Source organism: Neolamprologus brichardi, chromosome 17 (genome assembly GCF_056152115.1).
Source record: "Neolamprologus brichardi isolate AB-2024 chromosome 17, ASM5615211v1, whole genome shotgun sequence".
NCBI lineage: Eukaryota > Metazoa > Chordata > Actinopteri > Cichliformes > Cichlidae > Neolamprologus > Neolamprologus brichardi.
Window position 1 is genome coordinate 2,932,416 of NC_142120.1, and position 24,973 is coordinate 2,957,388.

General features: G+C 42.4%; 2 protein-coding genes across 3 annotated transcripts in view; one reads left to right on the forward strand and one right to left on the reverse strand.

Moving 5' to 3' along the window:
- The window catches only part of sgip1a (SH3GL interacting endocytic adaptor 1a), an 80,147-nt gene extending 60,052 nt beyond the window's left edge, over positions 1-20,095 (forward strand). Inside the window, exons 13-27 of the mRNA XM_087831156.1 lie at positions 1,226-1,311; positions 3,054-3,134; positions 3,612-3,683; positions 3,863-4,651; positions 5,894-6,015; positions 6,273-6,426; positions 8,564-8,623; positions 10,752-10,811; positions 11,736-11,847; positions 12,696-12,851; positions 13,951-14,086; positions 14,215-14,417; positions 14,671-14,735; positions 15,298-15,462; positions 16,626-20,095. Of these exons, the coding sequence (XP_087687282.1) occupies positions 1,226-1,311; positions 3,054-3,134; positions 3,612-3,683; positions 3,863-4,651; positions 5,894-6,015; positions 6,273-6,426; positions 8,564-8,623; positions 10,752-10,811; positions 11,736-11,847; positions 12,696-12,851; positions 13,951-14,086; positions 14,215-14,417; positions 14,671-14,735; positions 15,298-15,462; positions 16,626-16,648 (2,284 nt within the window). The 3' untranslated portion in view covers positions 16,649-20,095. The remainder of the gene's footprint in view (positions 1-1,225; positions 1,312-3,053; positions 3,135-3,611; positions 3,684-3,862; positions 4,652-5,893; positions 6,016-6,272; positions 6,427-8,563; positions 8,624-10,751; positions 10,812-11,735; positions 11,848-12,695; positions 12,852-13,950; positions 14,087-14,214; positions 14,418-14,670; positions 14,736-15,297; positions 15,463-16,625) is intronic.
- Positions 20,096-22,740: 2,645 nt separating this feature from the next.
- Positions 22,741-23,954, reverse strand: insl5a (insulin-like 5a). 2 transcript variants are annotated; one of them, XM_087830819.1, is made up of 2 exons: positions 23,783-23,954; positions 22,741-22,871 (listed from the first exon to the last, which is right to left on the reverse strand). In XM_087830819.1, exons 1-2 carry the CDS (start codon positions 23,952-23,954, stop codon positions 22,741-22,743), a joined length of 303 nt encoding a protein of 100 aa, XP_087686945.1. The 2 variants fall into 2 exon arrangements, with proteins under 2 accessions (XP_087686945.1, XP_087686944.1); XM_087830818.1 differs by having other exon boundaries at positions 22,741-22,882; positions 23,782-23,954.
- Between the last annotated feature and the right edge of the window lie 1,019 nt (positions 23,955-24,973).

Consider the following 24,973-nt stretch of genomic DNA (forward strand, 5'->3'; position numbering starts at 1 on the left):
AACAATTAAGAGCAGCGGTCTCCAACCTTTTTTGTGCCACGGACCGGTTTATGCCCGACAATATTTTCACGGACCGGCCTTTAAGGTGTCGCGGATAAATACAACAAAATAAAACTAGTACCGGTACCGAAAAAAAGAAGATTTATTCATAACACACGTGAAAAGACCCAGGAAAACCAAGTAAACGATAAAAACGATAACAAAATAACGCTGAAAACCGATAAAAACCCTGAAAACTAGACATTTCACACCTGAGCCTCAACTCTCGCGGCCTGGTACCAAACGACTCACGGACCGGTACCGGTCCGAGGCCCGGGGGTTGGGGAGCGCTGATTAAGAGGACCCGAGGGAAGCTCGGAAAGCTAAGCAGAAGTTATTTGGAGAGGAGAGTGATGCTGTTGGTTGAAGAGAGGTAAAAAAAACTTGAGTGGTGTGGAAACATTATGGGTTTGAGTCAGACGTGGATCAAGTAGACACAGTGTGTAAACTTTGCTACAGTGTCGTAGCTGCACCACAGAGCAACACTGCAAAGTTCACTAAACATAGATGTTTACATTTTTCATTTATTTCTTATATTGCAAACATTTGCACTGTTATCAGTATTTGCACTATTTTATATTATTTTTGACAATCTTTAAGGTCATTATTCAACACATTGTTATTGTTAAATAAATATCAAGATCTCAATTTCAGTGAAAATAATCGAGATTATCATTTTTGCCATAATCGAGCAGCTCTACTCTAAAGCCAGACAGTCCTTTGCAGACCTGCCACTGTGTCTACACAAAACCTGGTTTTCATATCTATTGCACTAAAGACGAGGTCTTTTTATGTTTAAGTGTGCGTTTGTTCGTTGTTGTTTGGTGTGTTGGTTGCAGCCTCGGTACAGTGAATGAGGTATTTGTATTTTCTGCAGACGCGATTGAGCCACAGTCACTTTCTCTTTCTGTAATGCCAAAAGACAAATGGTAAAAGTCAGTTATTTTTATTCTGCCCCCAAAATCATCCCAAAAGCTTTTCTCGTCATTCTTCCTGTCATTGTTTATGCTCCTGCCACACTTTGAAAATGACACATTTGTAATATTGTTGGGAAGATTTAAGCGGAAAGGGGAGCTGCAGCCTGATCAGACGACGTAAGATGCGACGAGACGATGCACTGTTGTAGCTGTTTGCTAAAATAACTGCTAACAGTTTCTTCTGTATTGTCCTGTTTTTTCTGTCTCAGCAATCAGCAAACACCAGTCTCTGAAGACACCACAGGCTTATTTGGGCCTCCTTTAGAAACAGCCTTTGGAGAACAGAAAACTGAAGGTAACCCCTCCCTCTGTGTCTTTGTCTGTGTTGGCTCTTTGAATATGTTTCTGTTGATGCTTTGCTGTCAAAGTATGTTAGCAGTTTGATGAAAAACACACACGTGTCTGTGTAAGGCTTCCAGCTAGTTTTGGATGTCTTTGTTGAGGATGGTTGACGGCAGTCCTCTGAGGTCGCGCTCTTTTGCACAGTGAAACGTGTTCATATGCAGATTCTGCCGTCACCTGCTCACATCCAGCCCTGCAGGATTTTATGATGCAGACTGTGGTCGAGCTCTTAGCTCTTACGCAACTGCCATGTCAGGCGTAAGTAACATCAGCTTGACACAAATTCCCTTCACATTAATTCAGACAAGTAGAAAAGCTCTGCGTCTGGCACTTTGAACTGGTAATGTTTCACTTTCTTTCCAGTAAATACTGGTTTCATTACGATCCTCTTAAGGTCAGTTAGAAATTCTCGGTGTAATTTGACGCAGCGTCAGATGTGCCGTTAAGTTGAATCGTTGTCTTTGTGAAACTGCTGGAAGAGTGTAGACGGGATGTGTTGCAGGTTTGTTACGTCACGCTGCATTCATCCTTTTTAGCTTATTAGCTGGTGTATTTTTTTCAGATGTCTTTTTTTATATGCAATTATAAAAGCGAATATTATATAGTGGCACTGAATCGAGTGCGTGTTCTTGTGTTGACGCGTTGTGATTGCAGTTTGTCGCTAAGACTGGAAGTCTGTTTCCTTTGTTTTTACTGACGTTCTCATCTGTAGCTGTGTCCCAAAACGTCGGCTGCATCCTCCGGAGGCCACATTTGAAGGCCGATTACGTCACAGCCAGGCGACGAAGGCTGTCCCAATTCGTCGACTCCTTCAAATGCGTCCTTCATTTCCCCGAATTTGAAGGATGGGTCGGGTGTGTCCTTTGTGGCCCACCATATCCCAGAATTCATAGCGCGGCCCAGCCAAATTTCAGCTGCCAACAATGGCGGTTTTAAAATGACTCTTATTATTCTTTCTGGGCCACAAAATAAACTTTTAACATATTTTAAGCTGAGAAAGTATCTGTGTAAATTACAAATATCTGCTCGGTTTATCAAGACATCGCATATTTGCAAAAGTGTGCCGTCGTTTTCGGAGACGTCTGTCACCCACCAGCTCGATAGCAAGCCGGGGGGTTCAATGGTCACTCCAGCCGGCGAGAGCAGCGGACTCCCAGCGTCATCGTTTTCAGACCCCCGCTCTTTCGCTACTCAGGTTAATCATGATATAAGTCACTTGGATAACTTAAAAATGTAATTGTTTGCCTTTTTTTCAGTGTTTTATTTGTTCCAGAGTAAATCGGTTTGGCTGAGATCAAAGTTATTAGATTAAATAAAACTTTATTAATCCATCGGGTGGGTTCCTCCGGGATTTTCACACAGCTGAATAAACGTCAAACAGAAAACTGATTAAACAGAAGTGTGAGCCAGTGTCCTGTTATACTTTAGATAGCAAGGAGCAGACGGCCGAGTTTATTAAACTCCACCGAGACAGCGGTGACGCAAATCTGAAGGCTGGACCGTCCAAATTCACAGCCTCGCACTTCCGGCCATCTCGGTCTTTGAAGGACCCGGCCCACGTAGACCGCGAAGGCCGGGTCCTCCGAAGGATGCAGCCGACGTTTTGGGACACACATCCCCAAAGGATCACGAGCCCTAAGTGTTTCGCTGCTAACGCCCTTCACGATGGCCTTTTCTGTCCCCTCCTGAACTTAGCGGTTCTGTCTGAGTGTGACGTGTGGGGGACTCCTCTATCAGAGCCTGAATCCTCTTTGACAAGATCCTTTCCCACAGGAAGTAAGTTGCGCCATTCCCTCCACATTACGCCGCACTCCCCCGTCCCTGTGAAATGAACACACAGCTGGATCAGCTCAGCTCATCATCCTGAGAAATCTGCAAACTGACCTGATCAAACAGCCATCGTACCCGTTTCATTTCATCAGTCATTTCACGAGCACGTGATTCAGACGTTCAATAAGTTCCCGTCATTGGCACCAACCCTTGCCTGCATGCATTTGGGCTGATGGGGGCTGAATGTTCTGTGTTGCATGGTGGGTAATTTGGGACGATCCCCCCTCATGTTGTCTCTGGAATACGATGGCGGTGCCTGTTTATAGATCCAAATGTTCATCTTGTGTTGGCTTATTTTCTTCATTCATTTTTCCCTTTGTTGTCGTTTGCGCCTTGAGTCAGACTGTATGCAGCCCATCACCAGCTGCAGTTGTGAAACAGGTAATTATTGCATTCATTGTTAAACTTGTGATATACTTGCAGCTCCACCTCCACTTCCACCCAAGAATGTCCCAGCTTCTCCACCAAATAGCCCTCCGTCTGCAGATGATGCTGGTAAGAATCTGTTTCTGCCTCCCGTTAAATCGCCTCAAGCTGAAACAAGCTTTTAAATTTGACCTCAGTCGTCTGTTTATCTTGATGTTCCGGTGCTAACTTCGTCTGTTTGTCTCCCTGTGATCTTTTATCTTTTTTTATCTTTTTTTTAAATTGCTCGTCCCTTATCTCTGTTTCAGAAGCGTCTGCAGGAGCAGACAGGAAGCCTTCAATCGCCGACTTGGACAACATTTTCGGACCGGAGCAGGCCCCCCCTGCCTGCGAGGACACGGGCGACTCGTGGGTCTGCTTCAGCGAAGAAGCTCCCGACCAGCCGCCTCCACCAAAGGACCCCGCACCTCCCCTCCCCTCCTCCCCACCTCCTCCAGGAGAACCAGCACCTCCATTACCAGCCTCCTCTCCTCCACCTGTGCTTCATGCCCCACCCTTACCTACATCACCACCTCCTTCGGAAGACTTTGCACCACCTCTGCCTACTTCACCTCCCCCAGAAGATGATGTTGTTCCCCCTCTACCAACTTCCCCGCCTCCCTCAGAGGAACAAGTCGTACCTTCTGTCCGTTCGGGTCGTCCCACTCCCAAAGACCAAAACCCTCCCACGCTCGCCACCTCTCCGTCTCCTGCAACAAAGGAGCTTTCATCTCCTCCCGTTTCCTCCCCTCCTCCTCTTAGTTCACCTCCAAGTGTCCCACCTGCGCCCACCCCCAAAATAAGCACTCCAGCAGCGACGCCTCCTTCCGAGGAGCCTGCGGCTCGCTCCGTCCCGCCGCCTCTCGTCCTCTGTCAAGAAGAGAAGCCCAACAATACAAGCACCACCCATCCCAAAGAGGATGGAGGTGAAACTGTCACTTCGCCCAAAGATGCAATCCAAGGCAGTAGAAGTACACCTCCGCCACCACCTCCTCCAACGTACCGCGCAGTGGTTTCATCACCTGGTCCCACATCTGGGGCCGGCGGCACGAATAGCGGTGAGCGCTTCAAGATTCTCACTGAAATATATTTGTTGGGTTCAAAATATTCTGAAACTTAATTTAGATGGTTTACAGGAAATATTCTCACTACAATGAAAAGAAAAAACACGTCACCTGATCACTTAACTGCTAATTTTAATGGTGTCATTGCAAACGGACACTGACAGTGTTGTGAGCTGAGGCATCATGTCAGCAGTGCACCCTGCTCAGGTTTTCTTTCAGCTGATTGCACCACTTTTGTTGGAACTTGCATCACAGGAACAGTTCTCCTGCATGTTCTTCCTGGAAAAGAGGTCATGTTTTGGCCCAGATTTATGTACAATAGCATTTTGCCTTAGAGCGTATTATGTTACCAGGGCCTTTTTCTTTTACGTTTTACTTAAAAACTTGACTTGCTTTGAATTTCTATGCTTTTTGTTGCATTTTTAGTGCTTTTTTTCTTTGTTTGTTTTTTAGCTTTTTGCTTTTTGACCCGTCCTTGAGCTGCCCAATATGTGGGAAACATGGACAAAGACAGCAGTGTGGGCGGTTTTGTTTTGTTAGGCTAAATGTACTGAGCCAGTGTCCAAAAGAAGTGGATGCAACGATGTGGCGAAAAATCTTCGAACGAGAAATAAAACTGATCAAATTTCCTCTCGAGTTTTCAAAATGAAATGTTTGAACATCTGAGCGGAATTATTTTTCCAGTTTTGTCAATGGTAAAAGAGACCCGAGAGAGAGCACGTAGAGGGATGTGTGCTCTTAATGCTGTATGGAGGATATAAGATGTGTAGTAGATCACGACAGCGATCCTGTGAAGTGAAAAATGGACGATCGTGGCTCAAGAGTTGGCAGTTTGTCTTGTAATCGGAAGGTTGCCGGTTCGAGCCCCGGCTCGGACAGTCTCGGTCGTTGTGTCCTTGGGCAAGACACTTCACCTACCGCCTACTGGTGATGGCCAGAGGGGCCGATGGCGCGATATGGCAGCCTCGCTTCTGTCAGTCTGCCCCAGGGCAGCTGTGGCTACAACTGTAGCTGCCTCCACCAGTGTGTGAATGCGAGAGTGAATGAATAGTGGCATTGTAAAGCGCTTTGAGGGGTCCCAAAAAGCGCTATATAAATGCAATCCATTATTATTATTATTAAAAATGAAACAATACTTCTTCCTGAGTGCTGATGGTACTCTGTCCTTTTGTTTAGTCGTTTTCCAAACTGAATAATTAAATGAATCCCATTTGTGTTTTTTGCGCGCCTCTTCAGGTTCCTCTTCACCCGTACGACCTGCCACGCCGTCGTCAGTCAACCCCACCCCGCCTCCCCCTCCACCTCGTCCCCCTTCACGACCCAAACTTCCTCCAGGGAAACCTAGTGTAGGCGATGCGGTAAGACCTTTTTTAATTTTGTCACTCTTATCTTTCAATTCTTTGGTTCTGATTCGGGGATTTAGGCATTGTTTACCTTTGAGTCAAGGAAGAACTGGCAAAAGAATAATCATTAAGTCGACTTTCTTAATCAGGGTTTAACTTGATAATCCCAAAGAGTTTATAGCGGCTGTGTACATAGTATTTAAAATGCTGCATGCTAAACCGCTTCTTGTTTCCTTCCCGTCTCTCCTCTCGTCTCCTTTATCTCTGTTCAGAATCGCCCATTCAGCCCACCGATTCACTCGGCCAGCCCTCCACCCATTGCTCCGTTGGCGAGGGCTGAGAGCACCTCCTCCATCTCCTCCACCAACTCGATGAGTGCCGCCACCACTCCTACTGTGGGCAAGGAGCTTTCTGTGTCTGTAACAGGTGTGTGAACCATCCGCTCAACACTGCAGCACGTCTCCTGGTGGATGTGGAGGTCACAGAGGCTAGCAGGGGCATCTTCTGTCATTATATTAAAAGTTTTACATGCATTTTACGAACTTTGCATGTAGCGTTTGTGCGCATGAGTCATGCACCTGTGCATTTACTCATTTTATTTGTTTTGGTTCTTTTTGTCTGGAAATGGCAGCAGTTTCACCTTTGATGTTGCTTTGCAGCATCTAATTATCACAGAGCGAAACCTTCTACAAACATGCAAATGATCGTTTTCTGTTTACATTTCTATTTATTGATAAAGATTTAATTACACCTAAAGATAAGAGTTCTGAACTTCACACACACACACACACACACACACACACACACACACATATATATCTATATCTAGATATAGATATATATATCTAGATATAGATATATATATATATATCTCTAGATAGATATATATATATCTATATATATAGAGAGATATATATATATATCTCTCTATATATCTCTCTCTATCTATATATAGATATAGATAGAGATATCTATATCTATATATAGATAGATAGAGATATAGATATCTAGATAGATAGAGATATCTATATCTAGATAGAGATATCTCTATATCTATCTCTATCTAGATAGAGATAGATATATCTCTATCTAGATAGAGATATAGATATAGATATCTAGATAGATAGAGATAGATATATCTCTATCTAGATAGAGATATAGATATAGATATCTAGATAGATAGAGATATCTCTATATCTATATCTATCTAGATATCTATATCTCTATCTAGATAGAGATAGAGATATAGATATCTAGATAGATAGAGATATCTCTATATCTATATCTATCTAGATATCTATATCTATATCTCTATCTAGATAGAGATATATCTATCTCTATCTAGATAGAGATAGATATAGAGATATCTCTATCTAGATATCTATATCTCTATCTATCTAGATAGAGATATATCTATCTCTATCTAGATAGAGATATAGTATCTATCTCTATCTAGATATCTATATCTCTATCTATCTAGATAGAGATAGATATAGTATCTGATTCAAGTTAACATGCAAACACGGGGAAATTCATTTTCATGCTCACACTTGCATAGATATATCTAGATAGATATCTATATCTATCTAGATATATCTATAGATATATATATATATAGATATATCTATCTATAGATATATATATCTATATCTATAGATAGATATAGATATCTATCTATAGATATCTATCTATATCTATCTATAGATAGATATAGATATATATATCTATAGATATATCTATCTATAGATATCTATATATATCTATAGATAGATATATCTATAGATATAGATATCTATATATATATATCTATAGATATAGATAGATAGATATAGATAGATAGATAGATATATCTATAGATATATATTTATATCTATCTATAGATATAAATATATATCTATAGATAGATATAGATATAGTATATAGTATCTGATTCAAGTTAACACGCAAACACGGGGAAATTTATTTTCATGCAGGGTATGAGTAGGAGGTGAGAATATGAAAATTTTAAAGTGCAAACCATCCTTAAATAAATTAGTGACACAACAACAATTTCTACTCCTTGGTAACTTTAGAGTCGGTTTTAAAGGAGCCCGCAGTGCAGCTTTTAGTGGATAATGGCAAATCTCAGTAGACTGTAACATAGCTGAGTCATAATACTAAAAAAAATAATAAATACACATTCTGGAGGCAGCAGTTATGTAAAAGCAGAATCTAGTCCCCGATTGGAGGGTGCTTTTTTCCTCTTAAACAAATTGCAGGGACAGACTGAATAAATGACATTTTTACAGAGCTCTCTGTTACAGCCGCTTAATTTAATCTGCATTCTTTGTGCATGAAAACAGTCTCGGAAGCTGCTTATTATAAAATATTCTAATAGCTCCTTTAAAGTTTCCCCACTTTTTAAAATTGTGTATTTTCATCAGCATATTTATTATAATTGACTATATTTGTTTTTCTCCCATTTGAATTGAATGTGCATCACAGTTCTGATCATTTTCGTTGTCTTTCACGGTTTGATTTCTTTTTGTTTGTTTTTTTGCTGTTTGTCTCTTTGGCTCGTCAGAGGATGATGTATATGTAGACAAACTTCCCACCTTTGAGAGACACTTTGATTCGTTTGCAGGTAGGGTAAAGCACCCCCCCTCTCCTCCTCCACATGGGGACGGGGGGCGGGTTAGGTAAGGGTTTGGTGAGTGCTTGTTTTGAGAGTTTTTGGATTTGGATGCTCTTTACCCGGAGCGCAGTGCACAAAGAAGGGTAAAGGCCATCAGTGAGTGTTTTGTGCCTTTTTTAGATGGAGGTCAACAGGTTTTGTAGCCTCCTGTCAGGCTTTAGAAGCACAGTGCATACCAAATCTTGTTTCTTACACCTCCTTTTTTCACTCATCTGCTTTATGATTCGTGCACAGATGTGAGGACGCACCAGACATACTTTATTTCTTTTCCTTTTGAATACGGCATCATTTTTCAGCGAAACCACCACTTCTACATTGTTTTACTACCTTCCCACGCATTTCTCAGCCATCGAATGCATTTAACAGTCTCTTTTTATCTGCATATCTTTGTCATTTCTTCCTCGTCTTCCTCGCTCATTCTCTTGGATGTCACAGTGAAATCTGCCAGGAAAAAAACGAAAGCTGTGGTGACACAAAAAGCTGAATCTACTGCATAGTACTCCAAAAAAAAAAAGTGCCCCCCACCCCCCGGCCCATCTGCCCGCTTCTAAGACTTTTCTCTCTGTTTTATGACTGTGCACCAGTGACTGTCTCGCCATGTTCCCATGGCAACCTCCTGTCTCGTCTCTCGGCGACACATATTGTGCGTGCAGTGCGGTTGCTCCCAGATACCTTTGCTCTCAGTTTGCAGCACAAGAGTGTGTTTGAGTGTTTGTGTGCTGTTAGCATGTCTGAGGAGCTCTTTATCTTGTCGGACCTCGAGATCCACATCGTCTTTTTCCTCTCACGCACACTCAAACTCAACAGCTCACTCGTACCGTCAGATCAGCGCTCCTGCTTAGAGTCATCTGAAGCCTGGCGTGAGATTTAGGCTGAATTCGACAGGCAGCAGCTGCTTGGTATTCATGCCGTCCTCGGTCTACAACAGGAGTGCACGACACGGCCTCGAGTTCAATCTCTCAACCAGGCTGTAAAGCATCGGTCTGCTCCCACGCTTGACCTCTGACGCTCACCTTTCACACCTGTCGCCCACGCTCTCTTCAACATAGAGACCAACATATTACCGGACCCCCGCCTTCCCCATCTGAACACCTGCCCTTTTGTTCTTTTTCTGAAGCAGTCTGCTCTCATCGTTCCATCACCCGACACTCTCAGTCCTCCCAGACCTTTAGTCACAGGAGCCATAGCACGGAGAGGAACAGGCCTCCCCTGTTTTTGGAGTATTTGCAAAGTTTACAGTGTCAGCGTGACAAAAAAGTACACAATCTTTCATCCGTCAGACCTGTTGGAGTCACATTAGAGCTGGAGTGCAGATCATTGGAAAAATACTGCTGCTCCAGTTTAACGTTTCTTATTCTTTTAAATGCATTTGGGGGGAAAACAGGATCCACCAGTGTTCAGGTTCATTACCATGTTATTATTATGTTATTAAAAAAAGTCAGAAAATGAGCTGAAATATGGTTTAATTTGGTTTAAGCTGTTTATCTAGTTTTTTCTGTTGTATGATGGTAACTAATTGGGACTTTCTGAGTCCATCCTCTTTTTTCCCCTGGTGTCCGTGAGGGCGGTTCAGGTGTCTTTGTAAAAGCATCTGCACCTGAAACAGTCTCGCCGCCTCCCTGCTATCGTCTGATCTCAGCCTCATGGCTTCCCTCTGCAGACCATCCTCATGCATAGCGTCAGTGTGTTTCATAATTGAAGGCCTGTTGTGAGACCTGGTCACAGTTTTAACACTCGGGTATCTGCTGATGAAAAGTCACTGAATTGGAACGTCAGCTTGTTTCTAATGTTTTGCGTTGGCCCCCCCCAACACAAACAAAAGACCACTGTGTATCACCCATCTCGTCACATGCTCCTCGACCCTTTGTCCTCGTTCGCCCCCCAGCCTCCACCTCCACGTTTCACCTCACTGTGACGTGTAATAGACCTGCCATGTGAGACTCACGCTACTGTCCTTCTCTCCTTGCCCCTCTCACCCCTCTTCACCCACTTCCCCGCCTTTCATCCCTGTACCTCCTCCCTCCTCCTCGTCCTCCTTTCCCAACCCCCCCCTCCCTCTACCCTCGAACCCTCACAGAGAATGACCAGCCATCCCTTGTATGGTTTGACAGAGGGAAGTTTTATTTAACCTTTGAAGGTAAGTTTTCTCTGCAACAGGGTAGCGCGCACACACGTTATTACGAGGCTCATTCGTGCAAGCTTTGGCCTTCTTCTCTCCTCCCCCTTTCCTCCTTCCCCTCTCGGCTCCTCCATCATCATCATCCCTTCATTACCCTAACCCTGGCCATGCTATCGTCCCGACTGAGCCCCCTCACCTAGAGCCAGATATTCGGTGCAATATCTCCCTCTAACTTCTTCTGATGATGATGTTCATTTTCATCACGTCTGCACTGATTCATTCCCTAAAGACTCATCAGTCTTTGTCTACTTTACTAATCACTTTTCTCTGTACTGTCATCATTTTACCTGTCGGGTGTTTGATCTTGGGCTCTCTGATGATCTTTGATCTTGTCCAAAAAACACAAATTGTCAGCATGTCTGGAGTACGCATGCGCATCTGCCTTTCTCTGTCTGCCTCTGTCTCTTTTTAAAACATCCAGCTGTGCTTATTCAGTTAAAAACAGAAATATATAACCCACTGTGTAGAAATCTAATCTGAGGGAGACATTGGAAGCAGTTCACAGTCAAAGAGCAGAGAGAAATGTCATCCGTACATATAACGTGCTGTTTTCTTGCCTCTTTACTAACACCAGTATTTGTTTCATTTCATGTCATCGCTCTTAATTTGTTCATGTTTCGTTCCTTATTTTCTCCACACACAGTTTGATACAGAGAGCGTAGTTTAAGATTTGGATCATCTATTTTTCATGATTTCTGCTGATGTGTTTGTATTCAGGGCTGAAGTTCGGATATATTAATATCAAAATTAGGTTTAAGAATTAAAAAATTGTTATAATTTGAATGTCTATCTGTTTCTGACAGTAACCTCAACAAATCAAACAGCAACAGTGGAGCATTTATTTTAATTACAAATGTGTACGTGTGGGTTGGTTCCTCGTAGGCTGCTCTCGAGGGCCCAGTCCTCTCACCATGGGAGCTCAGGACACACTTCCTGTGGCGGCTGCGTTCACAGAAACAGTCAACACCTTCTTTAAAGGAGCCGATCCCAACAAGTAGGTCTTCTTTACCTGTCGCAGTAGAAAACCCTGACTAGGCTATTTCAATTTATTTATTTTTTGTGTGGATGATGAGTAAAAAAAGTTTGACTACGTTTTACCACAATATTTAAGGGATAATGGTCGACAGGGTTGATTAAGTTTGTCCCAGATTACCATCTAATGGTAAACTGGGACAAATTTTACAGTTTGTCCCAGTTTACCACAAACTGTAAAATTTGTGGTAAACTGGGACAAATTTTACAGTTTGTCCCAGTTTACCACAAACTGTAAAATTTGTTTGATGCTTTTGTATTTGTCAGAAATGACAGTTTGATTTATGAAGCATCTGATGAGCTCTGGACACACACGTGTGTTTACAGTGTTATAGTTTGTGTTTGTAGTTAATATAGTCAAGCATCCACAATCCTGTCACACAGTGTTTATAGTGAATATGTGAGAAAGTATACAGTTCCACTAACAAACATTTGGTTGAACTATAGACTATAAACACATAAGAACAGTGTTGGTAGATTTTGTTACAATGAATCCAGTTTTGTATGTTTTGTAGTTGAATTTCCACCTGCAGAGTCATGTAAACAGGTACAGTTTGCTTTTGTTGCTCTGAGTTGTGGATCAGGATGAATGGATGTGTTATTGATTTTGCTTCTGATCGGGGCTTTACTGCTGTAATAATGTGTGAGCTGTGATTGGCAGAGCTTTTAATGTAGTGATTCAGTCAATAATGCATTAAGACTGTGTTTAGTTTTATTATCAAAAGGAAATGAAGTCATGTGTGATTTGTGCGTTTGTGTGTGTCTCTCTGCAGTCTTTCATGCAGCGTTCCTCTCTCTTCTCTTTCTCAGGTGTGTTGTGAAGATCATAGGTGAGATGGTTTTGTCGTTTCCGGCGGGAATCACGCGGCACTTTGCCAATAACCCGTCCCCCGCCGTGCTAACCTTCAGCATAACCAACTACAGTCGACTGGAGCATGTGCTGCCTAACCCCCAGCTCCTCTGCTGGTAATGACACCACCGTAAACTCAACATGTCAGTTAAAAAAATAAAAATAAAACCTCAGCTTTTGCTGGGAGATGTGAAAAGATCGACCCAACCTTTCTGAGAATACAGAACTAAATCTAAATACATTATTGTCTAACTTTAGCGGCACCCAGTAATACCTAACATGTTATACGTGGTCTCGTGTAACCAAACGTGATTAAAACCAAATCAGATGTACCTGTTGCAAATGATGCATCATTTTAATTTCTCTTACAGAGCATGTGCGATACTTATTTTTAATAAGCATGCCACACTTGACATTCAATTTTAATGACTTTTGTTATGCAAGTCACCTTATTATCTATGGTGACACAGCAAGTTTGATGTCACACAGACTGTAAAACAGGAGAGCAACATGTGACCAACAAAAAGGAGTAGAGGTTTTGAGGAGGTCGAGGTGATGGCGTGAATGTTTCCATGTTTGCAGCGCTGACAGCTGTTAGTGACTCATCAAACATCTGCAATCCCCTGTGGTTTATTCGGGGGTTTTAGCTATGACCACTTCAGATGAGTAAATTTTGTGAGCTTATTTCCAAAATGAGCGCTGAGTAAGTGTGGAGTCATCATGAGGTCGTCTGAGTGCAGGCAGATAAACTTGTTGCACTTGTTGTGAAACGCCTGATAAACCGCCTGATGTGATCGTTAAAATTAAATATTAAATTATGCAAAATATCACACATCGTTATAGCATGAAGTCACATGACCTCACAGTAGAATAAACATTGTTTTTAATTATGATTCATTTGTTTATTACAGCTGTCAAACGTTGACGTTTTCCAGCCTCCTTGGTGTTTCTTGTTTTTAGAAAAGCAACTTAAAAATAGTTTTTACTTTATTCTCAGCACCTGTAAAGTCTGTGATGTAACGACCACCAACCACATCTGGATCATTGTTGGGTCACGCTGACTCTGTGAGGAAAAGTCACATTTTTCCTCCCAAAAAACTTACCAGCACATCGCTGAAGTGTGTGGCTGTGTTTAGTCACTTCAATAGAAAACCACCACAGTCCTGTGAAACGTCTGTATTCTGATCGGGCTCTTTACTGCGATTCCTCCACCAGCGACACCACCACGCAAGCCAAGGCTGACAGCAAGGACTTCTGGGTGAACATGCCAAACCTGATATCGCATTTAAAGAAGGTGGCAGAGCAGAAACCACAAGCGACGTACTACAACGTGGACATGCTCAAGTATCAGGTAACCTTGGATTTAGGATTTCGAGAGTAGCTTTAATCCCGAACACTGAACTCCTTCAGTCGAAGCATGTTCAGCTGTTTAGGGTGTTTCAGTGTGAACAGGCTTTTATCGAACCACGTGTTTGCCAGGTGTCAACACAGGGCCTGCAGTCGACTCCTCTGAACCTGGCAGTGAGCTGGAGGTGCGAGCCCACCAGCACTGACTTGAGGATAGACTACAAATACAACGGGGAGGCCATGTCGACGGCGATGGCCCTCAACAACATTCAGTTCCTCGTCCCCGTTGATGGAGGCGTTTCAAAGCTACAGGCTGTCCTACCTCCTGCTGCATGGTACGGTCTTTCTAGACTTGTTGTTACACAGTATGAAGCTACACAGCTGAACAGATTAAGGGGGTAAAGGAGGCATTTATTGCTCCAAATGTTATTTAGACAAGAGATAAAATCCTGTGCCATATCTGGGAGTGCCGTGCATTTATTTGCTGTCAGGTTTTTTATGGAGCAAAGTAAGGTTAACCTTCAATGACCTGTTCACCTGTTTATGTTGTATCCTTTAATAGTTTTCTCTTATTCCTAATCCTGGTAGGAATGCAGACCAGCAACGAATCCTGTGGAAGATCCCCGATATCTCCCACAAATCTGAAAATGGAGGTATTTCTTTCGAATGATGATTTAACCTGTTTCTTTAAATAACATAAATGTCGGGAGGACACGTGGTGCACATGTGTGGCTGGTGTACAAATGCTGAAAATGGAACAACCGCAGATGAGGACGACAAGATGGAGAGGAAGTCTGGTGCATCATCATCACAGTAAACGCTGCCCCCTGTTGGACAGCAGTGGTACAGTTACTTCACCAAAGCTGATGTTTACAATGAGCTTTTATTTTTTAATGGGATAAAGTAAACGAGTGCCCACGGTAGCAGCTGTGGAGTATTTACACAATTTCTTCTGATCAAGTTTAGTTTGGTTTGTGCTCCAGATCACAACCTGCCATCATTAGAGCCACACTGTCATTTACAGGGCAAGGACACCCATCAGTGACCTGACGTCCAGGATGAAGACTCGAAACTAGATTATGAATTCTCTTTAAGATGAGATCTGCAGTTGTAGAGATGTTGCTCATTTTTCATGTTGTTACATATTTGCTTTTGATGTTTCTAAATATTAAATATTTTGGGGCTTGGTCTCATCCTCTCACTCTCCTCCCTCAGGTGTGGGCTCGTTGTTAGCACGCTTTCAGCTAACAGAAGGTCCGAGTAAACCGGCTCCACTGGCGGTGCAGTTTACCAGCGAAGGCAGCACCCTGTCAGGCTGTGACATCGAGCTGGCCGGGCCAGGGTACCGCTTCTCGCTCGTCAAGAAGAGGTTTGCTGCAGGTCAGTCAGATGGGATTTTCAAAATAAAATATTCATTACTGCTACAGGAAAGCTTAGCCAGCCAATTCCCGAATGTTAACAAATTTATAAACTGGTTATTGAACATATAAAATCCACGTTTTATCTCTTTAAACTTTTTTAAATACTGATTGTAGTTCCTGGAAATACAACTCCCACCAGTTACACTGTAAACATTTTCCTTTATGTATGTTTAGGTTACGATAATGTGCATATAGTAGGACTTGAAAACACTCAGATGAATCCACGCGGTAATAAAAGTCAGTTTTAGGATTATTTTAGTAACTTGGTAAAGCTTACCTGAGTAGTCAAAGGAGCTTGCAAAGAAAAGCGTCTGGACTTCTTTAAGTTACTTGAAGACGTTTCACCTCTCATCCGAGAAGCTTCTTCAGTTCTAAGGTCAAATGGTGGAGGTCACAAGCGCATGGCACAACACAGAAGAGCCACCTCCACAGGACAAGACTCAGCTGTCCATCTGCATCTAAAGGTCAAAGGTCACTCTTTCGAGGATGCCAATGTTCACATTTTGGACAGAGAGGACAGATGGTTTGAAAGAGGAGTGAAAGAAGCATCTATGTCCACTGTGAGCGACCATCTTTGAACAGAGGCGGTGGTTTACGACACCAACTGTCTGCCTTCTATAATCCAGTTTTGAGTTCCCTTCCCAGACGCCTTAACGCCCACTCACATCCTGGGCCATCTGACCTCAGGAATTCGCATGATAAGGTGGGGCCAGGTTTCACAATGAACTCACCCGAAACTCTGGCTGATTGGGACCCACACCCAGTTTCACACCTTGGCTCAGGCGATTAGAGGATCATCAGGGGGTCCTTTTGTTCCTCTTTGGGGGGAAACTCCCACTAGGTTTAAATCTGGGACTCTCCACCATTTGACCTTAGAACTGAAGAAGCCTCTCGGATGAGAGGTGAAACGTCTTCAAGCAACTTAAAGAAGTCCAGACGCTTTTCTTTCCAAGCTCCTTTGACTACGATGACCTGGATGACTGAGAACCTTCACAGACATCTTACCTGAGTAGAATAAGTTTGAATCCTTTCATTGCAGCTACTTAATAAAACGTAAAACTAATGAAATATCACATCTCATTTATACAGATAAGCACTTAGTTTCTAATTGGCGTCTTTCAGGAAAATACCTGGCTGATAACTGACCCATCGCTGAACAAAGTGAACGCAGTGGACGGAGGTCGACGCCGAGGACAGAGGACAGACGGACACCAGACAGACTCTGTGATCCTTTTCTGAACCCACACAACAGGTCTGCAGCCCGCCCAGCAGTATTGTATAACTCGCATATAACATTGTGGAACTGTTATAGGTCATGTAATTATTGTATTTGTATTCATTTCATAACATCTGTATTGCTGCACTTAGACACAAATGGGTTCTTTCCTCCTCTGTAGTCTGTGCCTCTGTCTCCGTCCTCCTCTGGTCAACGTGTGGTGGTGTTTTTAAAGTTTTTCACTGCAGCTGCCTGACCAAACAAGGAAGGAACAGATTTTTAATTCTTGTTAATGTGAAAGTTTTGGCCATTTAAAAAAGAAAAAATCCTCGTTGTGGTCAGACGTGCATCAAATCTGAACACATCCAGAGTCGGATGGGATGAAGTTAGTAAGTTAAACAGCCTCAACCTCTGGGATAAGAATACGAGAGGTGTACTCACTGTTTTGCACTGATCCATGTAGCTGCTTCACATGACACACCATCAGCTGTCACAGGTCAAAGTGGGTCCTTCTTCTTGGTGCTTGTGTACGACCTGTATGAAAGTAGATTTCCAAGCATCGCCTGCTGGTATTACATGACACATCCTGCTAAAGACACCAGTTAGCCAGTCAAACCACTATTCTATTTCTCTGTTATATACACTCGCATGCAGGGAGGTTGTAAGGATGTTAGGCAGCTGCAATGACTAGTCAGTTTCACTGGTAAAATAAGGAACTATGTTTTCGTGTCAGAACAAAAGAAGTGTACAAAGTGTCATTTAAGTCGAAAATGTATATCTTAAAGGGCGTTTGGTGTTTTCCTCGTATCGTCAGATAGCCTTCCTGTTCACAGGACAGCAGTGTTAGACTGCAGAGTACATGACAGCATTCTATTTTTATTTATTGATGACAATGACTTGTTGTATAAAACATGTGATTCTGTATATGAATAGAGTTTGAATGGTATCACACGACTCGAACCCTTAAAGGTATAAATATTTAAATTCCTTCTCATTTTTTGTTATCTGTGTAGTTGGGTAACCTGTGTACAGTATAAGGTCTAATTTTTTGAATTTATTTCAGATATAATTTTTTAACTCAAGTGCAACAGAAGAATTGACCTATATATGGGTGGGGGAGGGGTAATTTAAAGACAAAAGATGAATATCTTTCTGGATTCTGTGTAATGCTTTGTGAAAGCAGTGTTAATGTAGAGTTAGCTATTACATGGCCAAGATTCACGCTTTGAGGAATAAGTTTGACATTTTTGGATGATGGTGTGACAACTGCCGGGAAACTGCTAGCATGCTAAAAAGACCTGGAAAGGCTTGCCAGTCTGTGTCTGTCAGCACCTAGAAAGCTGATTAATACACAGTGTCATGTTTCTTCTTTAATAATAGGGTGTAAAAACACCCTGTTGTATTCGTCATTAACAAGTTTATTTAGCTTGAGAGCACTGCACGGGTCCGAAAATGCTAATGGCGTTCATCCACACTAGACGTTAATGTCTGTGTCAGGATAAAAGGCAGCATTTTAGTAACACCCTGTCATTTTCTCTTGCGCCATCACCAGGTCAGACTTTTCATTAGTTCATGACTCTGGTTTATTAAATAAATGTTCCCTCAACAGTTCTGTTAGCCTTATCTATGCTTGTTCTGGTGAGCTAATTTTAGCATGCTAATATGCTAAATCACCAGGGATACTGCGGTGAACGTGCACTCATCCCATTAGCATGCCAGTAAAACACATTGCTGTGCTGCAGTGCGCACTCTCAAGAGGAGCAAGCATCAAACTGTAGATGTTTTAGCCTCTTATATTTTAGCAACGCTAGCTTAGCCGTTTCAGTTTTTCTGCTAAGCTAACCAATATGGCTCCTGGCCAAGGTTAGTTTTTCCCCCCAAAATGTCAAACTCATCCTTCAAGGAAGACAAAAACAATAAAAACGGCTGCAGAGATGAAGTTTAGTGACCATGGTACTGGTATTGGAACAGGAACTGTTTACTGGGACCAGCTCATTTCCTTACTTCAAACTTAGCTGTAATAAAACAATAAGGAAACCCTGATCATCTAGCGTTCTCAGTTCTTTCCTCTACCTTCAGTTTGACGGCAGATCACAAGAAAACCTTCCTTCCTGTTTCCATTTACCTCACTGGTACCTAAACTCCCTCATATCATACCCTCATATCGTGAGCAAATCCCAGTCATCCAGCCAGTGCTTGAATCCATGGCTTTATTTTGCATAATTGTAACGGTCTCTGTGAGATGACATGATTTAAATGAGGTTGTGGAGCGAGGTTAAGTCGACCAAAATGCTTTCTTTTTCTTTTTTTGTTTTACGTTTTGTTTTTTCGTATTTTATGTGTGTGTACCCCAGACAGTCAGTCCCTTGTTAAGGAGAATAAGCTGAATATTTTTAAAATGGATAAAAAAAATTTAAAAAAAGTGTTGTTTAATGTGAAAAACACTGTGCTGATGATGCTGAACTTCCTGAATGCTCCGACACTCAACGTGAAGAACAAAAAGTGTGCGTGAAGTGTAGCCGAAAAACCTCTGTACTGTACTCTGTGTTGGCAATCGACTAAATGTAACCAATCATGGTCCTCTCAGAGCTCTCAAGCATTTCGAGCTGATTTAGGACGGTATCCTGACGTCAGTACACGTATTCAGTACATCTGATTGGATAGTTTTTGGGCCCTGCAGTTCAAATGAGCGCTGTTCATTTGTACTTTGATCTTGTGCAGACCCAGGCTGAGAGAACGGCAAAGTTGCATTTTGTTGGTGTGAGGAACGATGGATGATTGGTGCCGTTTAGTTCTTGATACTTTTGTTTGGTGACGCATTTTTCAGTCATGTCAGTCTTTCATCGAGCTAAATGGAAGACTACGTGCCCGAGACAATGCTGCTACCTTCTTTAAGCTAAACAGTGCAACAGTCACTACAGCATTATCTACAGAAACCCACCACACATGCCACCCCGGGTGCATCAGTGTAGAATTACCCCTACACTTATGGTTACACGTCTGTTTGATCGCAAACCTTTTTCACTGTATTTCTGAAAACAGCGTTTAAAATTTTCAGTGCATCAAAACACAAGAGCTTCATCTTCATGGCGAATTCGTCCTGCAGTATTATTGGATGCAAAGCATGCGGTCAAACGGTGGGGCTTTTGTGACGCTAGTGCTGAAATGACGTGTTGTGCTGAGTGTCAGTTACCTTGTGTTAATGTCGAGACGAGAGCAAGGAGTGTGTTTATGTGTGCTATAAGCAAGAATGCTTTTTGGTTCTTTACCATTAACCTCAAACACATGTGAAAGCTGTTTGTACAGTACATAACAACGCTAAGATCTGAGAAATTTAGTTTGCTTCTTTCCAAAACCAATAAAAGTTATAACTGGATGTTTGTGTTTGCGGTTTTCCTTCTATGAAGTAATATTGTGAGGTTTTATTTGTTCCCATTCAGCAGGTCGCTTTAGCGATGTTAGTCCAAACTTTTGACCTTGGCTGAAATATCCCCCAAAAATATTGGACGGATTTATTTAATTAATTTTGCCCTTAGAACTGCCGCCATTCTTCACTGCACAGACTCAACAGGTTGCTGAAAATATTCCTCAGATTTGGATCTGCGTTGACGTCAGTGTTGGGAAGGTTACTTTTAAAATGTATTCCATTACAGATTACAGATTACATGCCCCAAAATGTATTCTGTAACGTATTCCGTTACGTTACTCAATGAGAGTAACGTATTCTCAATACTTTGGATTACTTAATATATTATCATGCTGTTTACAACTACATGAATGTACTATTGCTGTGATTTATTACTGTTACTGAAGGTCCGCGGCTCTGAACCGTAGTAAAGGGACCTCTGGCTAATACGGTGGGTTCTGTGTCGGCTCGTAGCTGAAAACTAGCTTTACTTTGTTGTCTGGGTCAACTTTGCTAGCAGAGACAGAGAGAGGCGTTGAAAGGCTGCTCCAACTGAACTTATTGTTTTTGGAGGAAAACACGAACACGGTGTACAGTCGAGTCTTAATAGCTTACTTACAACTGGGCTCGTCAGGCTCTCTTCTTGGCTGCAGTGGTTATTATTATATTTACATGCTTCCAGCTCCCGTTTTTTCCTTTTCCTCATACTTTTCATTTTTCTCCCTCCCTCACTCACAGACACATAACAGGTATGGCAGTCCATTCTCCCTGCAGCACGGACTACACTGCCCATGATGCTACATTCTTCAGAGCTATACCTGTAGCATTCTGCCTGTTAGCTTAGCACAGCAACAACAAAAAGGCCTCTCTCACCCAGGAAACACGCAGAGAGAGAGAGCGTCACCCTGTAACCATGGCAACCGTAACGCTGCCGCCTGGAACAACAGAACGTAGCTGTCAAACAAAACCCAAACAGTCCTGACGCGACAATATGAAACAGGGAAGTACCGCCGTGTAATCCATTTATTTCAACAAAGTAACTGTATTCTAAATACCACCTTTTTAAACGGTAACTGTAACGGAATACAGTTACTCATATTTTGTATTTTAAATACGTAACGGCGGTACATGTATTCCGTTACTCCCCAACACTGGTTGACGTGGTAGCATCACACGGTCATATTTGCCGGCTGCACGTCCATGATGTAAATCTCCTCCACCAAACCAAAGTGTGCTGGCTTGAGATCTGGAGACTCTGCAGCCCATTTGAGTACAGTGAGGTTACGACATGTTTAAGACATCAGTTTGAGATGATTTGAGCTTCGTGACATTGTGGCACTAAACAGCTGGCACCTACTATGTTCTTCTTACATCATGGTTCACAGATGCTCTTCTGCGTACCTTCGTTGTAACAAGTGGTTAAAACCAAGGTATGTAAACCTGTATCCAGTGGTAAACCGCTGGTCAGGGCTAGAACTGAAGGCTATAATTTGATTATGTTTGCATTCGTACACGTGGCTGGTTAGTGTGATTTGCACATGATGGCAAATTTCCTGTCGGGGGAATCCTGACAGCTATGGGATGGATTCCCATCCAATTTGGTCCAAACACACATACACCTCTGAGGATGAACCGCAGTAGCTTTGAGGTTCCCTTAAACCTGTCTGCTCTGCCACCATCTCATTAAATTAGCTGAATTTTAAAGCTTTAATGATTTAAATGTGTAAAATCAGTTTCATTCTAAGCTAGTTTGTACGCTAGGACAGCTAACACTGTAAATATGGACTCTATGGTCATTTTGGGCCCAAAGCCTGACAGGAGCTAGCCAGGCCAAAGATGCTATTGTTTCATAGAAAATGATATAGTGGAATCAACTTGAATTAATAAAATTTACGTAGGGAAAATAAACCACAGGTTATTGATGCTATTGTGCTTTCCTTTATTTCATAAAATGCGAACTGACTGAAGCTGGATTTGGAATAAGAGCATAGAGGAGTTAAGAGTGTAGTTTATTTTCTTGTTGCATGCTTACCGGAGAGGTGAAACCTGCTCTAAGTACCGCCCCTTGTAGGCGGGGCTGGGTTGTTGCCTATGGGTCATGTGTAAGTGGTGTGTGGGCGTTTGTGCACACCTGCTCTGCCAGCTGGTTTAGTTACTTATTCATGCACTTGTGTACTTGCTTACTTTTGCGTCGGGGGATCTTAGTGATCCAGTTCGTTCACACGTTGTCCAGTATTTGGAGTAAAAAAAAAACCTTTGCAGTATTGAATCCGGTGTTATAATAGAATATTTATTTGACAAAAGTAGCAAAAAATTACCAAATACATGTGAAGGTTGCAAGAAAGACAACTGAAGCAGAGCCAGAAACTGACTTTTTAACAGTCATGCACCATGAAAGAAAAAGCTTCTGATTTTGTGTCATTTTAAAACATTTATTTATGGTCGCACGTGTACAGCTCGGGTTCAGGGACATGTTCAGAGATGCTCATCCAGATTCACTTTCACAAAGTTTAACAGTTGCACAGAGATCATAACAGTTCTTAGCAAGGTGAGATTTGTAGGGAACACAGTCATTATGGTCACTTTAACAACAACAACAAAAGTGAGGATTGTCCTCAGCAGAAGTGGGCGAGGTCGGTCTTCCTGCAGCCCATCTGACAGCACATGTTGGCCAGCAAGATGTTATTATCCCGTTTGGTCATCTCTGAGCCCAAACTGCTGAACTTCTCCAAGCTGCTCTGCTCCCCTGTAAGCAGAACAAAACACATCAATGAACACTGAGTGTGGAGGTTTTAGAATTTAAGCCTCTGCAAACGCATTAAAAGTGTAACTTCACCCTTACAATCTGAATGTAACTGTGCGGGAATCTCTGTTCACCTTACTTTAAACATGACTTCCAGTAAATGCTTTCTATAGCAGTTCATTTTAGCCGACAGTGTTTCTCAACAAGTGCAGCTGATGAAGCACTGCTTTCAGACGCATCCTCTGTAATTCGTCCATGTCCTCTTTAAATAAGGAAGCTCTAAATGACCGCACGGATGAGCTCGGTCTTATTTGTCTTCTTCACTGTCACTTTACGCTTTCCGATGAGCACGGCTGACACGCCAACTGCGTTTATTTGTCTGGTGTATTAGAGAAGTCGCCCGGGGAGCCGCCAGCTACAGCATTTAATCATTGAGCTGCTGACTCCTCTGGCAGATTGTGCGTCGCTGTGCTGGGAAACACCTGTTTGGAGAAGCCCTGCGCGTCAGCCGGCGAATTAATAACATGACACATGAGGTGTAGCAAAAACTGGCAACAAATTGGTTAGAAAACAAACTTTAGCTTGTGTTGGGTTTTAAACCACAGAAGCAGATACAGAAGAAGTACTGTGTGGGCAAACTGCACTGAGATGGTAGCTCGAAAACGTGCCATTTTTTAAAAAAGTGATATAAATGGCATTTCTATTGTTTTTCTTGAATGTGGTTACACCCTCACTGCGATTTAAATAATATAAATAAAGGGTAAATACAGTTTGTTGACTTTTTCTGCATCGTTCTTTCTTGAAGAAAGTCTGAACCACTAAACTTGTAGCAAATGAAACTATAGAAAGAAACTCAGCTACTAAAAGCGCGTCTCTTCTGTTGTGCGAAATGAGTAAAAGCGGAGTTTTCTCACCATCCACGTCTGGCTCGCGGAAGAACCTCCTCCAGCGGGACGCTCCACAGGTGTAGGAGATGGCGTTGATTAACTGCTTGCCGCACAGCTTCATTGCCGTCACTTGCGCTCTCACCTCATCCACACACACCACTGCGCACAAGAGCAGAGGCAAAACCACCAGAGCGCGCATGCTGGATATCTGACTGTTGCTCTTCCAAGCCCACCACAGCTGATCTCTGGTGTTTGATTCTGTCTGTTATCCTGCAGCTCTCTCGGTTATTGATCCGCCGCTCGCATCCTCCTTATATTACATTCAATCCACCTTTCACTTCATTGATGCCGAGTGTCTTTCCACCTCCCTCTAACCAGCCCTTAGCCCATCCCAGTCACACACACACACACAAACTTGTTGTGCTTGCGGTTATCTCCACCATCACCATTTTCAGCCATCTAAATAAGAGTTACGAGCTTGAGCCTTTTACAACTCGGCCCGCAGTCACATCAGCATGATTGCGCTGACCTTCACTACTCCGCGTGGCTAATTAAGGGATGCAAAGTGATTCCCCCTCGAATCAAACAGATGTTTCTTCTGTTTACGACGCTCTGATGACCCGTCTGTCTTTGACTTTACAGCAGTTTGGGTCATACAAGAGGAAAAAAGTCAATGTTGACAGTCCATCATGCGGTCATTACGGCGCTGCTGATGGTGCGATGTGACATTTCGGCTCGATCATTAACAGCGGAGGATATGAAATTATGTTAGATGGGCATGATGCGTAGTTATAGCAGCAGAAAACAACAAAATATAAAGACACATAAAAATATTTTTCAAATAGAATCAAGCAGTATTTTCTAACTCTTAATCTTTCATCCAAACCAAACCAATGGTTCCGTCTGATGAGCAATTCCATAGCAAACTCTACCCTTTATTCTTCTGCAGGACACACGGAGATACAGTAACTATAATCGCAGGAAAAAACAAAAGTTTATACATGAAGTTGGTGTTTTGACCTTGTTCAACAAATAATAACCTTTCATTTACCAACTCATTATGTAATGGCAATTCCTTTTGTTTGACAAACCAAACATCCCACAATTGAAAGTCCACAAGCCACTGCTGCACTGAGATACTACTGTCCACTGTCCAAACTTGAAAGTTGCGTTTTTATGGTTTATTTTATCCAGTTTGGCAATAACAAGATCCATTTT

Coding starts and splice junctions, on each gene's coding strand:
- insl5a (XM_087830818.1), bottom strand. CDS start 23,954: ATGCGCGCTCTGGTGGTTTTGCCTCTGCTCTTGTGCGCAGTGGTGTGT. Junction 22,883..23,781: donor CGCGAGCCAGACGTGGATGG/TGAGAAAACTCC, acceptor GATGTGTTTTGT/TCTGCTTACAGGGGAGCAGA.